Source organism: Pyrus communis, chromosome 4 (genome assembly GCF_963583255.1).
Source record: "Pyrus communis chromosome 4, drPyrComm1.1, whole genome shotgun sequence".
Taxonomy (NCBI): domain Eukaryota; kingdom Viridiplantae; phylum Streptophyta; class Magnoliopsida; order Rosales; family Rosaceae; genus Pyrus; species Pyrus communis.
Window position 1 is genome coordinate 6,854,112 of NC_084806.1, and position 24,358 is coordinate 6,878,469.

Sequence of the window (24,358 nt, forward strand, 5' to 3'; positions counted from 1 at the left end):
CCAGCAGCCGGTCTCATTGGAAAGCAGACGCTCGCGGAGTTCCAAGCCCAGCAGCAGAACCTGTTCCAGTTTCAGCTGCAGAACCCACATCTGTTGCAAAAAGCAGCAACCCGCTATTGCTGCCAAGGTCCCGAAAAGCGCCCCAGTTTCCTCCAAAGCTCTAATGCTGCTGCAATTGCACAGTCTATTCATCTTATTAAGAAACGTTTGCAGATGTTTTTACGGTGGCAGTGGAAGAAGCTGCTGGTTAGGTTGGATATGTTATCAGCGGAGGTGAATAAGCCAGTATCCGACGGAGAGGATTCGGAACTTCTCGATAATCGCGCATGTAGATCACGGCAAGTCTACTCTCGCCGACAGGCTTTTGGAGCTCACCGGGACTATCAAGAGAGCCATGGCCAGCCCCAGTACCTCGACAAATTGCAGGTGGAGAGAGAAAGGGGAATTACTGTTAAAGCACAGACAGCTACCATGTTCCACAACTACAAGCAGAGTCTTAAAAGTGCGAACGACAACAATGGAGACGGTGCTCAAGGAACAGCTGCTCCCTACCACTCTTCAAATTCTCGAAATCCGTGGAATAAAAAATCTGAAATCTTTGGAGGGAAAGGGACTTCAACACCTCACTTTTCTTCAAGAGCTCCAAATTGGGTGGTGTGATAGTCTCGAATTCCTGCCAAAAGAGGTTTTGCCGGCATCGCTCTCTTTTCTGAGCATCCTAAAGTGTTCTTCCCTGGAGAAGAGGTGTCAGAAGAAGACGAGACCTCCTGCGTGCACAACAACCCGACCCGGATCAACCACCAGCACCTGCTGCTTTTGAGTTGAGACACATGGAGGCTGGCAATGACAACCACAATACGCCTCTCCTGGTTTCCAACCACAGCGGCCAGGAGGACGGCGGAGAGGAGAAGATCGAATTTGTTAAGCAGTTCGGCATCGGGTCCAAGAGGCTGTGGAAAATTGCCGGCCCTGCAATCTTCACCGCCCTCTGTCAGTACTCCTTGGGTGCCCTCACTCAGACCTTTGCCGGGTTTGTCGGTGATCTCGAGCTAGCCGCCGTCTCCATCGAGAATTCTGTCATCGCGGGACTCGCCTTCGGTGTCATGTTGGGTATGGGAAGTGCATTGGAAACCCTGTGTGGGCAAGCGTACGGTGCGGGTCAGATCCGGATGTTAGGGGTGTACATGCAGAGGTCGTGGATCATTCTGCTGGTGACAGCTTGCGTTTTGGTCCCCGTCTATGTGTGGTCCCCACCCATTCTCGAGCTAGTTGGAGAGACCACCGAGATTTCCGCCGGGAAGTTTGCAGTGTGGATGCTTCCACAGTTGTTCGCCTATGCCCTCAACTTTCCAATTCAAAAAAAAAAAAAAAAAAAAAAAAAATTCTTACAAGCACAGAGGAAAGTTAGCGTGATAGCCTGGATCTCAGCTGCAGTACCTGTAGAACATGCAGTCTTCAGTTGGTTGCTGATGATTAAGCTCGGCTGGGGTCTGACTGGCGCAGCGATCACACTCAACACCTCCGATGCCTGCAAGGCCGCCTTGGAGAAGAAGATCGCAAAGCTCACTCCGGCCACCGTGGTCAAAATCGGCGAAGAACTTCAGTGACCGCTGTCAAACGACTAGCCGATCGTGAAGCTCGACGTTTTGCACTACTTCAAGCTATGGCTGCTTCTGCACCTCCGCCATGGCTGCTGCCTTTGAATGTGATTGACAAAAGCAAAGTTTGTCAACTCACACCCAAAGATCTCATCCGTCTGCTTGCCTCTGCTGCTGCCTTTGAATGTGATTGACAAAATCAAAGTTTGTCAACTCACACCCAAAGATCTCCTCCGTCTTCTCTCGGACTCGGCCTGGGTTTTCACCCACAAACTCAGCCTTGCAGATCACCATATAAAAAAAAATTAATAAAAAAAAAAAAAAAAAAAAATGCAAGAACAAAATATAAAAGACAAAAAGAGTTTTAACGAGGTTCCTCCACAGTCAGTGTAACTGGAGTACGTCCTCGGAGCAATAGGAGCTCACCCAATAATCCACTATCAACCAAATGGGAGTTTACAAAGTGTTGGCAATCTCGCAGCCCAAATAACCCAATACACCCAAAAGCTCTCACACACCAAAGAAACAAATAGAGGAAGAAATATAATGAATAATTTCTTCTCTATACATATAGCTCAAAACTATTACAAACAACAACTACTTTGGTAGATGATTACTAACCAAATGAAGCAGCAGCTTCTCTTCTCTATTTGCAGCTTCTTTCTTTTTCTTAACAGAGTATTGAGCTCTCTCTTCTTCTCTATTTTCTCCAAAACCGAAATAAGCTACCCTCACTTTTCCCTTTGCTTCAAAGGCTATTTAAACCAACGGATGTTGAAGAAAAAAAAAAAAAAAAAAAAAAAACATTTTCCTGTTTTTCCTCCCCAAAACAAGGAAAATGTTTCTCCTTTTCTTCCTTTATAATTTTTTATAGCCAAAAGCATTTGCAAGTTGTGGTCTAGCTTCCAACGGATGTTGAAGAAAAAAAAAAAGACATTTTCCTGTTTTTCCTCCCCAAAACAAGGAAAATGTTTCTCCTTTTCTTCCTTTATAATTTTTTATAGCCAAAAGCATTTGCAAGTTGTGGTCTAGCTCCCAACGGATGTTGAAGAAAAAAACAAAAAAAAAAAAAAAAAAAATTTCCTGTTTTTCCTCCCCAAAACAAGGAAAATGTTTCTCCTTTTCTTCCTTTATAATTTTTTATAGCCAAAAGCATTTGCAAGTTGTGGTCTAGCTCCCAACGGATGTTGAAGAAAAAAACAAAAAAAAAAACAAAAACAAAAAAAAAAAAAAAAAAAAAAAAAAAAATTTCCTGTTTTTCCTCCCCAAAACAAGGAAAATGTTTCTCCTTTTCTTCCTTTATAATTTTTTATAGCCAAAAGCATTTGCAAGTTGTGGTCTAGCTGAAAGCATAGCCAAGTTGGCCACTTTTGAAAAAAAAAAATAAAAAAAAAATCTTAGTGATGTATATGTTTTATTTGTATTTAGCACAATACACTGAATAAAATAAAACATGTCCATTAATCTCCAAGAAATTACAAGTGTGTACAAAAAAAAAAAAAAAAAAAAAAAAAAAAAAGATAGAGCTTTCACAAAGGATGTTCACGTGAAGCCCCATTACTTGGCAAAACTCTAGAAGCGGAAGGCATCGGAGCAGAAGGCATCGGAGCGGGAGGCATCGAAGATAGAGCATTCGAGGTCTCAATACTTGGCCAAACGCTGGAAGACCCAGGAAAAATGTGCCTCTGGAGGAAAGACGAAAACCTTTGACGGTCACTTTGAATCCGACCTTCAGACTCTTGCAGCTCATCAAGCTTCCTCTTCATGCCCGTCGAATAGTTGTTTGCAAGCACGTGCAAACTTCTATTCTCATACTTCAGCTGCTTGATCTCTTGCTTGAGACTTTCCACCTCTGCCATCAACGATTCAACCTGACGGGAGCGAGCAAGTAGGCGTTGGCCCATGTTGGACACAGAGCCTGCACACTGAACGCTTAGAGCGAGGGACTCTTGAACGGCCAACTCATCCGACCGTCCTGACAGCAGCCTACTATCTTTTGGAGTGAGGAGGTTCCTAGCTACTATTGTAGCTGTTGTGGCGTCCTGCATCACGGAGTCTTCACCTGTAAGAGGACCGTTAGAAGATAAGAAAGAAGGGCGCCATACGTTACCTTGACGCGGCGCGCCCGTATCACTGCTGAGACTCAATTCTAAGCTAAGGTTCGATGGGTTTGCCATTTTGCAAAAGTGTTCAAAGAGAAGGGGTGGATGGAGTTAAATTTCAAAGGGCCGGAGACGATTTTCACAAATGGGCAGTCTTCAAAGTGTGCATGTCAGAGGTGATCGATACCTCTGTAAAAAGCCAAGCGACACGACCACCGATTCAAAAATCCGGATTTTCCTGCGTGAAGTTCGGCGACGCATTCGCGGCTTTTCAGAAAATGCGTTCAACTTTGTCAAAAGATATCTGACAAAGTCGAGAACACGTGGAGGCCATCATCGCAACTACACGTCTTTAGCCGACAAGCGCAAAGTTCGGCGACGCTTTCTCTGCTTTTCAGAAAACGCGTGCAACTTTGTCAAAAGTGGCGCTCGTTCAGAAATCGAAGAGGCGTCGTTCAGATATCGAAGAGACGTTTGTCGACAAGGGTAAAAGAACGGTACCACCACTTGCTATTAAGAAATCCCTATATGTGTCGACCTTCGTCTCTTATGGCAAGGCAGACCTGAAGAAAATGCCCAACTCTTCCTCACCTCTGAGGGCGCACTCCCAGCAAAGCCTCTCGAAATACACAATTCTTCTTCTTCCTTTGAGAAAACCTATTCAACCTTTGAAGATACCAGATGCCTGGAGTACAGATGACCCAGGAGGAAACGGTAGATCGAAGCATGTGGAGATAGGCACAACAAATACATGTGCTGATTCATTCGCCGCTTCTTCCAAAGCAAAGGTATCACATATCATGCTTTTTCCCTGTCTTTTCCTTTGTCCTTGTTCTTACTCGCATGGCAAAGTGAAAGAAGCAATCAGCCGGCACTTGGAGTCAGTCTTCCGATCTGGAACCGACTACCTGGAATCTATTCCTGATTACTTACCTAGTATTGCTCTCGAGTAGTCATCTTCAACGGTTGATACACTGCCAGAGAAGGGACAAGGAAACTTCAATCTTTCTGATTCGTATTCAATACGAATTGGAAAGATTGAACAAAGAAACAGGTCAGCACCTCCACCTCGTACTTGCCTGCCATATCCTGAAACCGCTCGTAGACCTTCGGGGGGATACCAAAAGAATCCTGCTGCCCAGTTCAAGAGTAGCACAAAGGAAAATCAACGAGCGGAGGAGACCAGAAGAATCCTCCAGCCCAGTTCAAGATCAAGCCTCAATGGCCCTTGAAGAAATCACAAGTCCGATTCAAAATCAAGTGTTCACCACCCTTGAATCAAATTCAACTCCAGATAAAAGGAGTAAGTTCAGACCTTCGGAGGAGACCAAAAAAATCTTCCAGCCCAGTTCAAGATTAAGCTTGTGGAAAATCAACGATTGGAGGAAACCAGAAAATCTTCCAGTCGAACTCAAGATCAAGCCTCGATGGCCCTTGAAGAAATTTCCAGCTCAATTCAAGATCAAGCCCCGACGGCCCTTGGGTTGACATCTACATTAAGGGACTTCAAAACGCATCTTCTACACGTGACAAGCACATGTCTACGACGCGCCTTGAAGTGGAGGCATTTGTGGACATCGAAATTTCGGTGAAATGAATGTTGACCAATAATTAAAATTTCAACGCTCACGTGTCACATAAATTTTACATGTAGCGTGTGACTCAACGAAAAATCGAAATAAATTGGAAAAGTCATCAAATAGGACACGTGTCATTACCTGGCAGAAATGATTTATTTCATCTGATTATTTAAATCCAAAAATCAAGTTTTGGAATTCTATAAATAGGAAGCCAAGGCATTCATTTTAGGAGAAAAAAAAGAAAAGAAGGAAGAAGAGAAAGAAAGAAGGGAATTTACATCACACCAAAACCTTGAAGCCTTGAAACTCTAAAGCTCTCAAGCAAAATCCCGAAGGATCAAGAAAACACTCTTCGTTCTTCGTCAAACCCTCCTTCAAGGTCAAGCCCCAACGGCCCTTGAAGAACTTCCGCCGACTCAAGATCAAGCCCCGACGGCCCCTTGAAGAAAGTGTTCATCATCCGTTCGTCCTAAGATCAAGCCCCAACGGCCCTTTGGATCAACAACCTCAACAAATCCACACATCCAATCAGTCTTCAAGATTAGGCCCAAAAGCCCTTGAAGATCCGCTCGTCCATCAACCCTCAAGATCAAGCCCCGACGGCCTCTTGAAGAAATCCATACACTCAGTCTTCAAGATTAGGCCCAAAAGCCCTTGAAGATCCGCTCGTCCATCAACCCTCAAGATCAAGCCCCGACGGCCTCTTGAAGAAATCCATACACTCAGTCTTCAAGATTAGGCCCAAAAGCCCTTGAAGATCCGCTCATCCATCAACCCTCAAGATCAAGCCCCGACGGCCCCCTTGAAGAAATCCATACACCCAGTCTTCAAGATCAAGCTCAAAAGCCCTCGAAGATCCGTTCATCAACTGTTCATCCCTAGATCAAGCCCCGACGGCCCTTTGGATCAACAGCTCATCCACAAACCTACACCCTACGAAGATAGAATCAGAGGATCAAATTACAAAGAGATTGTAACCCCAAAATCATTAAACATAAAATATATTTTGTACACGTATTCTTGTTTCTTGTTTCAGGAATTTTTCGTGTTTACAATCTTGAAGGATGATTTGACGAAGAACGAAGAGTGCTTTCTTGATCCTTCGGAATTCTTGGGAATTTGGATGCTTGAGAGCTTTGGAGTTTCAAAGCTTCAAGGATTTGGGGAATTCTCTTCCAATTTGGGAGTAGAGAAATGTATTTGTGAATTGGTTTTCCCTTGGTGATGGAGAAGCCTATTTATAGGTTTTGCGAGTGAATCACCACTATTCATTTTTTTGGTGAAGTGAGTGGAGGTTGTAGGTGAAGTGAGTAGAGGTTGTAGGTGAAGTAAGTGGAGGTTGTAGGTGAAGTAAGTGGAGGTTGTGAGTGAAGTAAGTGTGTGAGGTTGGTGAAGTAAATAAATGTTGTAATTTTAATACATTGGTTAACATTTATTTTACTGAAATTTCGATGTCTACAAGGACAAGTGCCAACTGACCAATCCAAGAGGCAAAGGACCACCCATTTTATCGTAATTGCAGTGATCAATTTGCATATATTATTGAGCAAGTGGATGCTGAATCTTTGGACTTGCCTCCTACCGTGTTTGAAATGTGGGAGTTATTGCCTCAGGTGGCGCCAACCGTAATGAAGAGAACACTTGATGGCCCGCGAGGGGTATATACAACCATTGGTGGAGTGTTGTCAGACTCCAGGATATTTATCTGGACCTGGCTTATCTATCCTTCCACTTTCCATACACTCTCATCCCCTCCTATTTTGTGCAATTACTGTTAAGTCACGTCAATATTTTATATTAATTTTTTTATAAAGATAATAAGACAAAAAGCAATAGTAATATAAAATGTTGATGTGACTTAACCGTGACCGCACAAATAGAAAGGGATGAGAATGTATGAGAAGTGGGAGGGCAGAGAAGCTAGGTTCTATTTATATTTAGGGTAAAACAACTTGTCTTCTAGTTATTAAACTTTGATTTTTCTTTCAGATATTTTCTCAAAAATTACTTTCAATCGTTTAAACGTACTTGCCAAACGAGCATGTATTTCCAGTCACGTCAATTGGTGTGTGAGAATGTTAAGTGTTTTCCGACATCAAAAAAACTAAGTGACTTTATATGTACTTGAACCTCTTTCACTTTTTATTTACCATGAAAATAGAGCTATCTGGAGCCCAAAAAACGAAAATAGAGACTTCTATGTTTTTGGTTTAGGTCCAAAGAAATCATATTTTTAAGACTTTAATGAACACATGTTAAAGCTACTTAGTATTACGGTGTAGTGGCATTCTTCTTCACTTATAAGTTAGAGATCTTAGGCTTGATTTTCGCCATGCGAGTTCAAATCACATTATTGCTAGTCCATTGTGAGGTTAAACTCACCTCCCTCCCCATAATGTAAATAATATGGTTTCTTAAAAATAAAAATAAAAAACAAAACAAAAAAAAAACAAAAATACAAACAAACCCATGTTAGAAACAAATGAGACGAGAAGAATTAAGGATGCTCAATTTTCTCACATTACAATCCAATGTCGTCATTAGGACATTTGATCAGTTTTACATCTTTCGTTAGGTTAAACATTTGGTGTAGCACTCAAATCTGTTTGACATGGTTAGGACATTCAAAACTTAGTTTTACATCATTTAGGTTTAAACATGGGAGTGATAGCCACACACTTAGTTTACCTTTCACATCCATCTCACTGAATATAATATATTAGAAAACAACGAACAAATTATGATTTAGGCACCCGTCCTAGTGTGAAAAGGAGGTCACTAACCTAGGCCATGAGCCTTCTTGATCGCTCATTGAGTCCATCCAGGTAATTATTTGTGATCTCACACGTTTCAATTATATAACTTAAACCTCCCCACTCTTACTCTTCCCCGACGTAGGACTTATATCTAAAGACAAATATAAAACATCTCATTCGTAATACATAAGTTTCAACAATATTAACCTTTTAGTTGGGAACAGCTCTTAGAGGTTGAGCCATCTGTAAGGTAAGCCCAAACTTCTCCTCCATGTCCATGGTCTCAGGTACAACTCCATCTTCAAGCTTCCAATCAAATGAGTTAATAAGTGACCCCAGCATCAAGTGTAACATCCGCATTGCCAACGGCTGCCCAGGACATATTCTCCTCCCACCACCAAAAGGAATAAGCTCGAGATTCCAGCCTAAAACATCAATTTCCGACCCCAAGAACCTCTCCGGCTCAAATGAGTTGGGACTGTCCCAAATGCTAGGGTCTCTGCCTATGGCCCATGCATTGACAAACACTTGTGCACCCTTTGGTACAATGTACCCGCAGATCTCTACATCTTTTTCGGCCTTTCGAGGTAGTAGTAACGGCACTGCTGGGTGCAACCGGAAGGTTTCTTTGATTATTGCTTGTAAGTAAGGGAGTCCAGCTATGTCTGATTCTTCAACTGGTTTTCCTTTGCCAATGACTTGATCCAGCTCTTCTTGAGCTTTCGATAGTTTTTTCGGGTTGCGTAGTAGCTCAGCCATTGCCCATTCCAGTGTAGATGAAGTTGTATCTGTGCCCGCAGCAAATATAACCTATATTTTCACAAGTTATAGCAACACACCGTTGTAATGAACAACCAAAAACAAATGGTCACTAGCGTAATTTACATGCCACTAGTCATAATGAACGTCAATAACCATTTGGTCTAGTGACACTCGTTAGTCAGTGAGGGTTGGCTTGGAATACTTAATAGCGCGTGCTAGCTAGCTATTTTGTGAGATTAGATGGTTCTGAGTTCAAATTTTCATGAACAAAAATATTGTTGTGATGTTGAATAAATGAAAGAAACTACACTAGTAGAGAACATTTTACGGTAAATAATACAGAGTAGCTTGGGAGGGGGACTAACCAGAAACAGGTGTTCCATTTTGTTCTTGTCCATTTCCTCACAATTCACTTCACTGATGCTTAAAAGGGTATCCAACATGTCATCCCTTGTGACATAATCATGAGCTTGCCTCGATTCCAACCTTTGCGCAATGATTTGGTCGAAGAGTCGTTCCATCTTGAGGAAGTGATTAGTCATCCGCCGCTGAATGCCTTGGGGGTCAAGTTTTCCAAGCACAGGAAAGTAGTCCCCCAAGTTTGGCTTCCCGGCCTCCTCCAACAAACCCCACACAGTCTCCTTAAACTCTTTAGTTGTCTCACTCCTCGGATCTGCTAAATCCATAGAGAATATCGTACGCGATAACAAATTCAGTGTCGTACTAAAAGCAGCCCTGCCAATCTCCACTGCCTTGCCCTTTACCTTACTGGCATTGACATCAGCTATGAGCTCCAGGACTTTTTTGTGCCGGTTGGCTTTGCTTGCGTCGAGAACTTTTACTGCGAACAATTGGGAGTTGCATATTTTTCGGAGGCTTCTCCATTTGGCTGAAGCCGGTATCCAGGCCAAGTTGTGCTCTCCCATGTCGCAGGCTCGAACAGCACTGGGGACCGTTCGATTGCATAAGAATTGGTCGTGCGTTCGTAGAACTTCTTTCGCCGCGGTTGATGAAGAAACGACCACGGTTGTTACTTGGCCGAGTTGCAAAGTGATTACGGGGCCATAGATTTGGGAGAGCTTAGTGAGAGAGAGATGGGGTTTGTTTCCAAGCTCTAAGAGATTTCCAATGATGGGAAATGGCTTTGGCCCCGGTGGAAGAACAGGCCTTGTGGAATTGCGATTGCATTTGCTTCTTTTTGCTAATGAATTGAAAGATTGGATTGATATCCAGAAGAAAAAGAGAAGACATAGTCCCATACAATAGAAATCCATCTCTCTCTCTCTCTCTCTCTCTCTCTCTCTCTCTCCCCGTGGGTGTTTGCGTAAAGTGCAAGGATGGGACTATATAGTCCGGTTGGAGTGGTGCCGTATATGTCAATGACAGTATCAGTCACGTAGACACATTTTAGGAATAGGATAATGAATATGAGGACACATTTTATTTTGAGTTTTTCTATTAGATTCTGACGCATGTGGTATGTATGAGAGATTAGACAGCAGATTAAAAATAAATAAAGAAAATATATTAATGCTCTATTATTTCAGTACCTGTTGTACATCGAAATATAGTACAAGTTGCGTTTCTTTTCTTGTGAAATGGAGATATGTACAGGTGCCAACTGGCCGATCCAAGAGACAAGGGTGATCAATTTGCATATATATTATTGAACAAGTGGATGCTGTATCTTTGTACCTGCCCAGTTGCCACCTGATGGCCTGTGAGGGGTACAGACAATTATTTGTCATACGGACGGTGGAGTTTTGTCCGACATCGGGTAAAACTTTGACTTTTCTTTCAGATATTAAACTTTAATTTTTCTTTTAGATATTTTTTTCTAAAACAATTTCATTCATTTAAAAGTACTTACTAAATAAGTATATGTTTCCAATCACGTAAATTAGTGTGTGAAAATGTTAAGTGTTTTTTTATATTAAAAATTTTAAGTTACTTTATATGTGTTTATAAAGATTATATTATTTCCCTTAGTCAGTTAATCTTGATCTTCCCAAGCTATTCTATATTATTTACCGTAAAATGACATGTTGGATACCCTTTTAAGTGACATGTTTTTGTTCATTTAACTGCATGGTGTTGTTTAGCTAGAAAGAATTAAGCTATTTCGAATTAATTTCTACGTCCTCGATTGCAATGTGCGAGAATTTTGTTATTTGCACTGCATCTGTTGAAATTGTTTTGTGCACAAAAATCATGAATCTTTCACTTTAAAGACCATAACTTTACTTTAATTAGCTTCTGCAATTATTACCCAAGTTCTAAAATATGATGCTTACATTCGGTCAAATTGTTCCCGAGATTCAAAGAACAATTGGGTCTGTTGTAATATAAAATTTGAAACAAAGTGGAATTTTGTTATGTTAGAGATCGTAGTATGTCACAACTTTCGGACCAATTCTGAGAGTTTTGGTGCTGAATTTCAGAGGTGCCGGCAGCTGGAAAAATTAGGAACTAGATCCTCTCCTGAGCTCAAGATGAGGATCTTCCTCAGCAGTCCATCCAGACCGTTGAAATTTGATCCAAAGGCTCCAAATAGGAGGCTCCTCTAAAAATTATAATAATTGCAGCCGTTAGATCAAATTTGAACGGCCCGGATGGACTACTCATGAGGATCCCCATCCTGAGCTCAGGAGAGGATCCAATTCCGAAAAATTACACATGAAATTTTCCATCATTTAAAAAACCAAGTTGATTTCGATTGTGGTGGTGAAGAATTGAAAGCAGACTCCTCGTAAAACCCAGAGGAGTCGTGGAACCAAACTCCTCGTCAACTCCAATCATAATTTAAGTAGTTTTTTTTTTAATTATTGGTTTTTTAAACTGATTTTAATTGAATAAAAGTTCTTATTAATTGAAATGACGTGAAGAGCCACATCAGACGCCACCTAATATATAATTACGGTACAATTACATGGTAATAATAGCATTATTGTATTTGTTATTTAAGCAGTGCAAGGCCAAATTCTGAGTTCAATTAGGTATCGTTTGGTATGCAGACGGGACGGGACGGAACGGAACGGAACGGAACGAAACGGGAGCAAAGATGCCCTCGGATGGAAACAAGGAGGAAGAAGAAGGAGACGGAGAGGTTATAATTTTGTGTTCCACGAATGTGGAACGAGTCGTTCCAGGGGGTGAGGTGGAACGAAAATTCACCCAAAACTCGTCCCGTGGAACAGCTCGTTCCACCGGTTTTAGGCGCACCAAACGTGGGACGGAACATCTTGTCTCACTCTGTTCCGTCCCGTCCCACGTACCAGACGGTACCTTGGTGAACAATCATGTTTTATAGCATTCAATCAAAAAGAGTGGCGTTATTCACACACCCTCTCACACACTCTTAATCTCTAACCGTCGAATCGAATGAGTTAAAAAAGATCAATGACAAAAAATTAACAAAAATATACGGGAGTTTGCCACTTGAATTAATCATATTCATAAGACATATTTCCTACCTCGAAGGCAAATTCGAAACAAAATCCGTAAATTACAAGGGGCCTGTACATTACATTCCGCTCTTTCAAAAGTAATAAAACAAAAAGAATAAAACGACGATACAACACTGAAATTTACAGCACCGTGGGAGTTAACACTGGTAAACAGAATAGCTTTTGCTCTTCCACAAAAACCTAAATGGTTTGCTCATCTTTCTTCTTGAGAAGGATTTGCATAGCGGCTTTGGTTCCGGAACAGACATGGGCTTGTCGCTATTTTCGACCGACAGATGCACCTCCGGCTCAGGAGTTGCTTGGTCTCTTTGTCTCTGCTCACGGAACAGCATTAACAGCTTCTGAGCCTTCTCTTTTCCTCTTGATGTGCCATTGACGGAAATAGACACCAATGCCGGAATCACCCCTTCCTTGAGGACCATCTGACTGCATTTCTCGCTCCCGTTACACAACATATACAGACATGAGACAGCTTGCTCCTGCTCAATGGGTTGTTCAGCCTCCAAAATTGTTGCTAGGGCACTGATAAGACTCGAATTCGACATCATTTCATCTCTGGCAGAACTACTGGATCCCAAGTTTATCAAAACAGCTATACATTTTTCTGTCCACATTTGGTCACCAGAGTCCGCAAGAAGGGATTGGAGACCACTGATAATACCAGCTGAAATAAGTTTCGGTATATTTGACTCAACACCCGATAGATTGTACAGGGCATGGAGGGCATCAAGTTTGCATTGGGTTTCAACATCTGCTCGAAGGAGCTGGGTTAAGAAAGAGACAGCCGGGCTTGTTCCAATAATAGGCTTGGCTTCATCAAGGCAGGAGAGATTCAGATAGAGGGCTGTCGCAGGTCCTTGAGAACTGGGATTGGAGATCATTTCCTCCAGCAACGAAATTACCCCTGATGCTAACATCGTTTCCTTGTTTCTGGAAAAGAAAATTAACGAAATAGAAATTATTCTTAAGTTTCCAAGGTTTAGAGAAACATAAAAGAGAACCAAAAATTGTGACATGTTACTCAGAAATGTGGCACAGAAGACGCAGACTATTCAACACATTCCAAGACTCAAGTGATAAATGAAGAATCAACATCTAACACAGATCATTATAAGTCATCCAATATCTCCCCGATCTCAATAAAAAGTCCAAGCACCCATTACTGCAGGGACAAATCTACAATTTTCCGCTCTTCCACGAAGAAATCTAAGCAGATACTGCGTAACCCTGACTTAAATCTTCTCACTATTGGCAACAAATAAAAAACTACCCATTAAACTGATTGTATTTAAATCCTTCAAGCCAGTTGCTACGCTCAACGCAATAAAAGAAGCATTCAGCTACTATCTGAATCTATAACCATATTCAGCCAACAGAAGATTATATGAAAGAAAGAAAACTAATTGTGTCTGGTGAAGGATGTTATGAAGAATACTAGTCCAAGGAATAAGAGTTCAAAGCCAATGCATCATTCTCTACACCTATGACTCAAGGAAATATTAGCACATTGTAAACAATTACACACTTCACCCTTTCCCAGGCACGTTTTTATTATTAAAGACGCCACACATTGCTGCTTAATAGACCTCTGAAGTTTTCATTTTGAAATGGATAAAATATTATCAAAAAACTAGTCATCACATTTGATTCTTCTAAAATCTGTAATCATTAAGCTATACCTGTTATTGTTAACAGCAAGATTGAAGAGAGCCATGGCTCCACTTTCCTGAGCCAAAGAACTTGCTTCACGCAAAGCTGAGCTCAGAAAATGTAGAAGTGCTTCAACATATCCATTAGCACCCATATACATTCTGGCTTCCTCATCATTCTTCAGCAAGAGCCTTATTTGCTCCACTACCTTGCACCTCTTCCTGAAGTCTTCCTCTTCATTCAAGGCAGTTAAAAGATCCTGATAACTTTCAAAAACATCAAGCTCAGACTCTTCCTCTAATGGAGACACATCTTCTGTTTCATTTCCAACATCCTCCTTTATAGTATGACTCTCCTCTAAAGGAACCACCTTGACACCCTTCAACTTGCAAGAGCCAATACTACCCATACATTTTGAATCAGTGGACTCACACACAAATGCAAGCCTCCAATAGTTGAGGTCCAGAGACTCTGGGGGACCATCTGGAACAGAAATTGCATTCTGTTCACACCAATTAGCAATGAGACCTTTTACACAATAATTGGGGGTTAAAGAAAGATGAGACAGCTTCTGTTGAGTCTTTGGGCATGTATTGTGCCCATCACTGAACCATTTCTCAATGCAAATCCTTTCATATGTCTGACCAGAAGCGATGATGACCGGATCATACATAAGTTGCAACGATATCGGACACCTCAATTCTTCAGGTGGAAGAGGTATCTGACCTGATTTCCGATTGTTTGGCTTGGAACTAAAAGAACTTTTGAAATTAAAAGAACTAAAATTTGACATTTGTCGATCAAATGCTTGACCATTGCCACCGGGCCCAGCATCCTCAATAGAACCCTGTACAGTGGGAGAACAAGGTGCAGAACCTTGTGAATCATTGTCATCTGAGATTTCACTTCTAAACAGCTTAGAGTATTTTCGCATAAGATGTAATATATAAGCTACAATTGACTCTTTCCGCTTATCTTCCTCAGCACGGGCTCTTTGGATGATTTTCTTTAAAGCTCTTCTCTCAGTAAGAGCTGCCCTGGAAGAGGTAATACCAAGTTTGGTAGCAGCCTGATGAAAAGATTCCAGCTCATTATTGTCATTACAGTTGTCGAACTTTTTCCCTTGCTGGAGTAGCGCAATTATTTCATCACCGACTTGCTTCTCTAAGGGATCAAGTGAGAACACAGTACCCTCAAGTTCACTAACAATGTCTTCAATCTGAAACAAGTTCAACAATAAACTGTGTTAAGAACGCATCTAAGTGATGTACAGAAAACATCATGACCAAGGAATGCAATTTCCACCAACCAGGAAAAGATACTGCAAAAGGGCCTTAAGGGATAATTACCTGACAACCAATAGATTGTGGAACAATGTCTTCAACACGTCTAAGACTATCCATGAGAGCACATCTTGCCCTTTCAAATTTTGAGAGCACAGAATCCCCAGTTATAGCCTGAATGATAAAAACAATTTGGCCATTATACAAAGAACACAATTTACACACAACCTCACCACAAATGAAACAAATTTAAACACCAAAAGAGAAATCTATTCCTCTATAGTAGAAGGGGGAAAATAATTGTTTAGTCGACATGTTTGAGTGGCAATAACTGCATAAACTACAAATACAAAATTGAGGGAATACCTACCAAGTAAAGTTTACTACATTCTGCGCAATGCTGAAGAACATTCTTAGATTTTTCAAGTGCTACATGCAATGAACATAAAGCTTGGATACCAGACTTGCTCCTAGGTCGCGCTGCTTCCAAAGAAGGAAATATTGACATTATTTTGCAATAAATTGCAGAGAGTGCCTTGCACAACTCTCCGTGCAACTGCAGAAGAAAACAAAGACAGTCAACCAATGATCTACGATGATAAACCATAAGACAAAATCAAAAGGTGACATTCAGAGGACCCATGGTGGCAGTTATCCAAAAGGAGACAACTTCAAAAATAATATGCAAACATACAATTCTAGTTTGTTAGCAAATATAATTGTATTGATTGCTGCCCATATTTCATTCATACCTTGGCATCGCTGGCGGCAAATAAGCTTTCTTCAACCTCAGTAATATCCATGACTCAAACTCACTTGAAAAACTATGGTGCAACTTTAAACATCTGCATTGTTAAAAAAGATGGTAAACCAGAATTAGCCAAGGCATAAAGGAAGCCTCACAATTAAACATCTAGAGCCTTAAAACAGAAATATATTGAATCGCTACAACTAATATGCATATAGACTAAATAGTTTGTGCACTTTTGGGTTTCTTTGTAAACTGGGGATTAAGCATAAAAAAAAATAAGCACATGAATATAACATCCATGTTTCCAATGATTCCACAGAAAATCCAATCATAACCCGTATTCGAAACACTTATTTTCTCGGAAACCAAACAGAGCATTCGAAAATCAACACACCCCGGAAAAAGAAAAAAAAAAAAAAAAAGAATCAAATAGCCAAATAAAAATTCACAGTTGGTTCAGACAATAAATCTTCCTCTGAAGAACAAAAACAAAAGAAAAAACGAACTGATTTGGACGTTTCATCCAATGGAAAAAGACACAGAATCTCAGACAAGAACGTCGATTAGTAAAAACACACAATTCTATTGGGACATTTCACCAATTTCTCCAAAAATTCCATTTCTTTTCAGACCCCGAATAAAGAAATGAATCGAAGAACGACCTTCTCAGAAACAACCATGGCCAATCCCAATACTCCAAACTTGGGTGCGCAGAGAGAGAGAGATGAGAAATGGAGGAGAACCCCGCAATTATAGAAGCTCCTGCACTAAATTTGAAGAGTTTACAACCACAACGCGCCAATTGCTTACGATTCAGATGCGGAACAGAAGCACCCAAAAGGCGGGATTTAGGATACCAAATTGGGAATTTACAGCTCAATGCCGCTGACAAAATCGAAAAATTGGAAATCTTTTCGAGCAGCTAGTGTCTGTGGGAGGGAGCTGAGTACCGGAAAAACAAAGCGGAGAGGAACTATGGAGGTTTCATAAACGAGCATTTGGGAAAATTGCAGCAACCGAATGGGAAATTAGGGTTTCGTCGACGATATGTGCATTCCCATTTCATTACAGATTAGGTCTGTAAGATTCAAAAATAGAGGAGCGAATTCCTTGGATTTTTTTGGTTATTCTGAGCTGGGGTAATATGGTATTCCCCAATATTATAAGAAACTAGATATTTACTTTAAAATAAGAATTAATTAGAAATTGCTTGAAAAATTAATTGGAGTTTTATTAGGGGGAAAAGTAAGATAAGTGGAGATTTGCAGAGCGGGAGATCGGCATAGTAAACGAAGTTGTGTTTGTTGTGTTCATATACTTCTTTTTGTGTTATAAATTTTATCTTAATGTGTTGTGTTATGTCAAAAATTTATCTTATCGAAATTTTAATAGGTGACACGACAACGACTTTATTTTGTAAATAGGTTGTGTAATATCGTAGCACATTAACGGGTCCAAAAAATTGTCTCTAATATCCAAATCTGGAAAAAATATTTTAGTAAGTTCTTAATGGTAATCCGATAACAAATCAACTCATTAATAGGTTTTATTTTGTGTCAGGTAAGTGTTTCTTGCAAAAAAACTGACTCGTTAATGGGTTGTTATTTCGTGTCAGGTTAGTGGTTCTTGCAAAAAATTGTCCAACCTAGTGGAAGATGTTATAAACTATTTAGTTTATTCAATTTAATTATGCTTGAAATAAGAAAATACGTAAGAGGTTAACATCTCGTTTATAGGTTCTTTTAAAATAGTTGAAAGTGTTTTTTGTGAAATTGTTTATTGAATCAATTGTTAGTAAAAAAGCAAATGAAATTTTGGAAAAACGAAAAAAATGTGTTTCGGGCAAGAAACACATAACTTATGTTTTTTGCACAAAATACTTTAAGTGCTTTTAAAAATCAAAATTATTTTCGTTAAAAAACATTTTTAATCATTTTAAAAGTACTTTCAAGCGAGCCTAAAATATTTGTGTAAACTTTATATTAATATATAAGCTTTTAATGTTACCAATTTGCGGCATTGCCTCCCTGGTTCACCGGCCGACAGTGCCGACCTCCTTGTTTGTTGGTTTGCGGATCTGTCATAAATAAATGTGCGGGGAATGACCAAATTGCCTGGTCAGTTGAAAATATTGGTGGCAAATAGAAAACGGAGCGACTTGAGTCATTGATGCCACGCCGAGTTGGAACTATTGGCTCCTACTTCTCTAATGCATTTCTGTGACATTCCAGTTTCGAGATTATTATGCATATATTCGTAATCAAAGTTAGTTGCACTTTGTTAATCTAGATTATTAGGCATATATTCGTAATCAAAGTTAGTTACACTTTATACTCTAATCTAATCTAATGCTTAATCATATCCAATACTTCAATTCAACCAAATATATACCTACACATGCAATACCTAATTTTTTTAGACCAATAATACATCGGGTGACATGGATAACATTAAGATTTAGCAAAGACGCATGCATCAATTAGTGCAAACAAACAGAATGGGCATAGCTTTGAGATAAAGAGCTCAAAATGAAATTTTGTGTTGTCAGATGGAAGTGATAATTTTTTCTTTCTATACTTCAGGCGATGGATTATTCAAACTTCTAATTTCTTTCGTCAATGAGGCTTCGAGTTTGGAGAATGCTTTTTACTTTATAGCAATGAAATAGGTGTTTTACTTTAATTCTTGAAGAAAATTGAAATCTAATTAGAAATTCGTGTTATTACATATTTATTCTTTTTACTCAACGTGTATTTGATTTAAATTTATATATTATATTTTAATTTTTAGAAAATTGTTATTGACCAATCAAAAATCTCATTTGCATTCAAAATTTTCTATAATTAGAAATAAGAGTACACTAGGAGTGCAAAATAAAATTTTTAAAGCGTTAGTAAATGTCCCCTTAAATATAAGAGAAAATTGTAACAAAGGTCCCTTAGCTTAATCAAAATTTTGAGCAATTGTCTCTCAACTGAAAATCTATGACCAATGGTCTCTTAACTCTTCAAAACGTGCAGTTATGGTCATTTTCTTCAACTCCATCAAAACTTTCGTCAAAACGAGCCGTATTAGAATAATCATTGCTACAATTGGGTTAAAGTTGATGAATCATTGCTCCAATTGGGTTAAAGTTGAGTGATCATTTTTCAATTTTTTTCATTTAGTTTCCATATTTGCCTCTTGATTCTGACCTGAGATGTGTGGCACGAGACTCATTTTAATGAAAGTTTTAACAGAGTTAATAAAAATGATCATAATTACACGTTTTTATGAGTTAAGGCACTAATTGTCATGAATTTTTAATTGAGGGACAAATGCTCTAATTGTGTTAAAGTTGTGAAATTATTGCTACAATATTTTCTAAATATAATAATCTGCTAATTAATATACTTTTCTTGTTTTGGAAGGGTAGTTTCGTCAGATTCGAACTGATTCCATTGGCAGCGGATGTCTCGTCTCTCCAAGCCGGAGTCCGGGAACAGAAATCCTCAAATCCAAGTGTTATTATTAAAATGTGAGCTGAGCATATGTCCACGTGGTAGTGCTCTTCACCACCAATTTTGACAGTCTCTCCACGCTGTTTGTTCCTGTGGTAAATCCGTAATTCACGGATTTGTCTGTTGTCATTCCCCAGTAAATGATTAAAAAGGTTTAAAGTATTGTACAAGATTGTCTGCCCTCCTTTCGTGCCTCTTCTGTTTTATGTTATCACGGTTAAGTCACGTTAACATTTTATATTATTTTTTTATAAATATAATAAGATAAAAATAAATAGTAATATAAAATATTGACGTGGCTTAACCGTGATCGTATAAACAGAGAGCACGGGAAGACATAGAACGACAGATAATTCTTGTCCAAATGTATTTCCTAACTCTGATCCTATGATTCACGTGCATTGCACACATTTACTGTCATGTTTTTTTTTTCTAGGATGGAGAGGATGGAAATTTGGACAAAAACGTAAAAATTTTAAATAAACTTTATAGAATATAGAGGTATTCATCAATTTCCCCCCTGAACTTGTGACCATTAGCCAATTTCCCCCCTCAACTTTAATTTTGGGCAATTTCCCCCCTGAACTCTCAGGATTAGTCAATTTCCCCCCTCAACTTTAATTTAGCCAATTTCCCCCCTCAACTCTTATAATTAGTCAATTTGCACCCTACTGTTAATTTTTTAATTTGATCATAATTAAACAAGTGTGTGTAAGAAACTAAATAAGATGTATGTTAATCATGTTCCTATATCTTTATCCTATTACAAATAGATTAAAATTTAGAATTTTACAATTTATTATAGATAGTATTATTAGTCATAATAAATCAGTATGGAGTAATTTTATTTGATTTTTTACTATACAAAATTGATAACAAAAAGGATTGATGTGTAAATTTTTGTATGTGAATACAATTTTCTTTATAAAAGTGAAAGCTAAGTTCAAGTAAATTGCGGAGAATCGAGCTTTAGTGAAAAAATGGCTAGTCTATTCATAATTTTCGACTCCTTATTAAGAATAACCCATTTTATTGAAATAGGTTTGATCCATGAGTTTAGGATTATTATTTCTTTCTGTTATTGTTTCTTCTTCTACATGCTTTAAACCCGATTCATAACTTTTTCTTATAATCAACCCATGTCACATACTAACTGTATTATGTTTTTGTACATTTTACCCTATATTATGCAGGTGAGTTTATGTTAATTTTAGTACTTTGTTGGAAGCTATTAGAAAGATTGAAAATTAAGAAAAGAATAGATGGAAAATTAAAAAAAAAAAATTAACAGTAGGGTGCAAATTGACTAATTTTGAGAGTTGAGGGGGGAAATTGGCCAAATTAAAGTTGAGGGGGGAAATTGACTAATTATGAGAGTTGAGGGGGGAAATTGGCCAAAATTAAAGTTCAGGGGGAAATTGGCCAATGGTCACAAGTTCAGGGGGGGGAAATTGATGAATACCTCTAGAATATAATATGGTATTTTGTAGATATTTAATTGATAACTCATAAATATAAATAAAATCTATTAATATTAATTGAAATTTAAGATCATCTCCAAATGAGATATCAAATTTTAAACTTAAAATTTAAATTCGAAGGCTTACATGGCATTTTGACATCTTTTAAACTTTTACTCTCCAACCAATATGTCAAATTTTAAACATAAAATAATAATTCATGTACTTTCTTTGCATTGGAAATGAAAAGAAACAAAAGGATAATGTTTTAAACTAATAAAAATTAATAAAAAGTATTTAATAATTAATTTAAAAATTTTGAAGGTGTTGTCAAATTTGGCAGCAAGGGGGAGAGATGTCGATCCATGTCATACCACATCAAATTTGGCTTTTTGGTTAGAAAACATTAATGCTGTCTTTTGTTATCGTTATTGTTAATTTGAACAATTTGACATCTCCTTTGAAAATGCTCTAAGAACGTTTTCAGTATAATGTGACGTTTAAACTTCACTTTTATATTTTTTTTTTTCTAGCTTTTTTGATAGTCATACGAAAATATCAACCACCTTGAGAAATGTTTTTTTTTTTTTTTTTTTTTTTTTTGGTTAAACAACCTCGAGAAATTTCAACACTAGATGAGATTGTTTATTAGGACCGACGAAGTCTTAAGAAGTACTAACAGGTGTATCTCAATGGTTTATGCGAGTTACACGTAGCGACAATTGCTAGACATTCTTGCTATTCTGCTTATGTCAATGCTGGTCGCATGGTTTGATTTTTGAGATAAAATCCATCAATGTGAATGGAGGGGTCCTTAAACAATAAAGTCATAAATTTAAAAAGCTTAAGAATTTATTAAACAAAATATTGATAAATTATTTCATTATAATATCACTTAACGTATTTTCTTAATTACCAATACTATCAAATATTTCTCTCTATGAAATAACCATGTTATTATGCATCTATTGATCTATAACCTAATTTCTCAATTGAGAGTTAAAAAATTCATAGCCAAAAAGGCTCTATCACGTAAGATTACTATGGGGAAATTTTTTTGAGTGGGGGCATCCGCCCCCTTGGGGCTCAAGGTGCCTTCATCCATGCATGCATGATTCCTGAATGTGTAAAGCCAAAATTATGGCTTTATATTAAGCGAAAATGCTAAGAGAACTCTTTCAAAAGTAGCAATCTTCATGGCTCATTTTTTACATAATGTACATGAACTTGATACCAGGTGGATTAACCTGCACTTCAAAATTATGTATGTGTGCTGGTTTGACTAGTCAGCAACATCAGTCAACTAAGATGAAATGATTAGATTAACAATAGCGGAAACAATCAATTTAAGGACTTGAATTACTGCAAAGATCCCAGCTAACTTTGATCTACTACAGTACATATTCAAATGCTGATTAACTTAGTTGCAAGGGCAGGTTATGGTGATAGCATATCCTATACAATTATTGAAGTATAATACCCAAAAACACAATAATCAACACAAGATATTTTTGGCCAGAAAAACCACCTCTGGGTTAAAAAAAACCAGGGACTCACTGCTGAGTCCAATCCACTAGTGTAACACAAAAGTTCATACAAAGACCATACAAGCTCAACTCCTATATCCCTATCTATGGAGTAGCCTTACCTTTGTGCAACCTTACCTTACATGAGATGAACTCCTTCAGTCTTCATGAAGTGATAGCTCGTCCTGAGCTCATCACCTTGTGGCACCGACAACCAACTCGATTAATGCAAATGATATGATAATGACGGATTTAAAAACCAGTCAGATTCTCCAATCAAACATTTGTAGGAAGAACCGACTATAATCTAAACTTGATCTAATTGAAAGAATCAATTCACAAACTAGATCAAGAACACAACACAAAACTAAAGAACTATGCAACCTAGATGCACAATGATCTTGAGGTTAAATACATAAGAACAATTTTGTGGCTGGGCAACTAGACGAGAAGGCACAAAGCTCAAACTCACTTTTTGAAGATTGTAAAATGTTCTAGCCAAAGAGACAAGGAAGGCAGCTAGGGTTTTAACATGCGAACTGCCATATTTTCTGTCCAAACAAAGACAAAAGACATTTGTCAATGTAGAGCTCAATCTGAGCAAATCTAAAGTTGAGATTTCAACCTATAACAAAGCTATCAGAAAGCCCATGTGGGCTGACTTAAAAAGCATGTCCAGACAATTGCACAACAGTGGCTTGCTGACTAAACAACAAGACTGGACATAAGGAACTCATATTTATGCATGGAATGTATATGAATGATCAACCTTTTGTGATGACAAATTGTCTTCAACCAAAGCCTTCGGACATAATATCCAACAAGATGAACCCATACTTGAGTTGTAAAAACCAGAGACAATCTAAGAGCATGTGTGGTAATATTTATAACTTTTGACAAAGAAAACCAAATAACTTAAAAGTAGACTTCACAGTACATAACGTTGACATGAGAATTGCTATGAAACTGTGAAGTGACAGAGAATTAAAAAAGAGTCTCACTTTTAAAAGAGTCTCTTTAGTGTTCGCTTATATTAAATATGTATTTATAGACAATTTTATCATGTTTGGATTTGAAACGATTGCATGTGCATGCTTTTATTGTCGAATTGAATGCAGATCCAACGTCAGAGTCAATGAACTTGGAGACCCCTATACATTATTATTGATGAAACACATATTTGGATTACCAAACTAGATAATGCTTTTTTGGAGTAGCTAATAAAAGATTTTATTGAGTTAGCTAATTAGTAAATACACGGTTACATATATAAAGTAAGCATGCCATGACTAGTACTTTAGAGTTCTCAAAACCCTTTGTTTTCACATTTCTTGTATAATTGCATGTATTCACTTAAAAGATCAACTAAATAATTAATGAAGCTATATAATTATACACATACATACATGCTTTGTCTAAAATATAAACAGTTAGGTTTGAACATTCTAATTGCTATAAAAAAAGATAGATTATACGATTATAAATCCAGAACTTACGATATCACGAGGCATATGATAGCCACGCCATATATGTTTAAGAGGTTTAAGGAGTCATTTTTATAGGGATTATCCAAAAATATATAGTTGTAAAGTAAACTATTTGTTGATAGGTTTTTCAACGTGACCATCACGTGCATGCCACGCGATTCACTCTTATTAAACATCACACATATTATTTACTACTATTGTAGCCTACATCCTTCATATATAAATTAACATTGGCGACAGAGTCTGCGCATATCATAATATACGTAAACTAATACTAACAGAATATAATAAAGTACCCGTCTTGTTTTAATACAAACGAATAACTGACAACATGACAGTCATACCACAGAAATTCAATGTAGCAATTAAGCTAGGATTTATTTGCCATTTGTTGATATTTTCTTATTGGTGATCTTTATTAAAATAGAAAATGGAT

General features: G+C 38.2%; 3 protein-coding genes across 3 annotated transcripts; 1 reads left to right on the top strand and 2 right to left on the bottom strand.

Annotated features, from left to right (window-relative positions):
- The first annotated feature begins 830 nt into the window (after positions 1-830).
- On the top strand, positions 831-1,607 carry LOC137732594 (protein DETOXIFICATION 33-like). Its single transcript, XM_068471908.1, has one exon. The coding sequence runs from the start codon at positions 831-833 to the stop codon at positions 1,605-1,607; it is 777 nt and encodes a 258-aa protein (XP_068328009.1).
- Positions 1,608-7,936: 6,329 nt separating this feature from the next.
- Positions 7,937-10,118, bottom strand: LOC137732204 (geraniol 8-hydroxylase-like). The gene is made up of 2 exons (XM_068471503.1): positions 9,164-10,118; positions 7,937-8,846 (listed from the first exon to the last, which is right to left on the bottom strand). Exons 1-2 carry the CDS (start codon positions 10,070-10,072, stop codon positions 8,247-8,249), a joined length of 1,509 nt encoding a protein of 502 aa, XP_068327604.1. The 5' UTR covers positions 10,073-10,118; the 3' UTR covers positions 7,937-8,246.
- A 2,120-nt stretch (positions 10,119-12,238) lies between these two features.
- On the bottom strand, positions 12,239-17,069 carry LOC137732578 (U-box domain-containing protein 6-like). The gene is made up of 6 exons (XM_068471896.1): positions 16,612-17,069; positions 15,951-16,043; positions 15,569-15,754; positions 15,265-15,372; positions 13,945-15,134; positions 12,239-13,195 (listed from the first exon to the last, which is right to left on the bottom strand). The coding sequence occupies exons 2-6, from the start codon at positions 15,999-16,001 to the stop codon at positions 12,403-12,405; spliced, it is 2,328 nt and encodes a 775-aa protein (XP_068327997.1). The 5' UTR covers positions 16,002-16,043; positions 16,612-17,069; the 3' UTR covers positions 12,239-12,402.
- Positions 17,070-24,358: the final 7,289 nt, after the last annotated feature.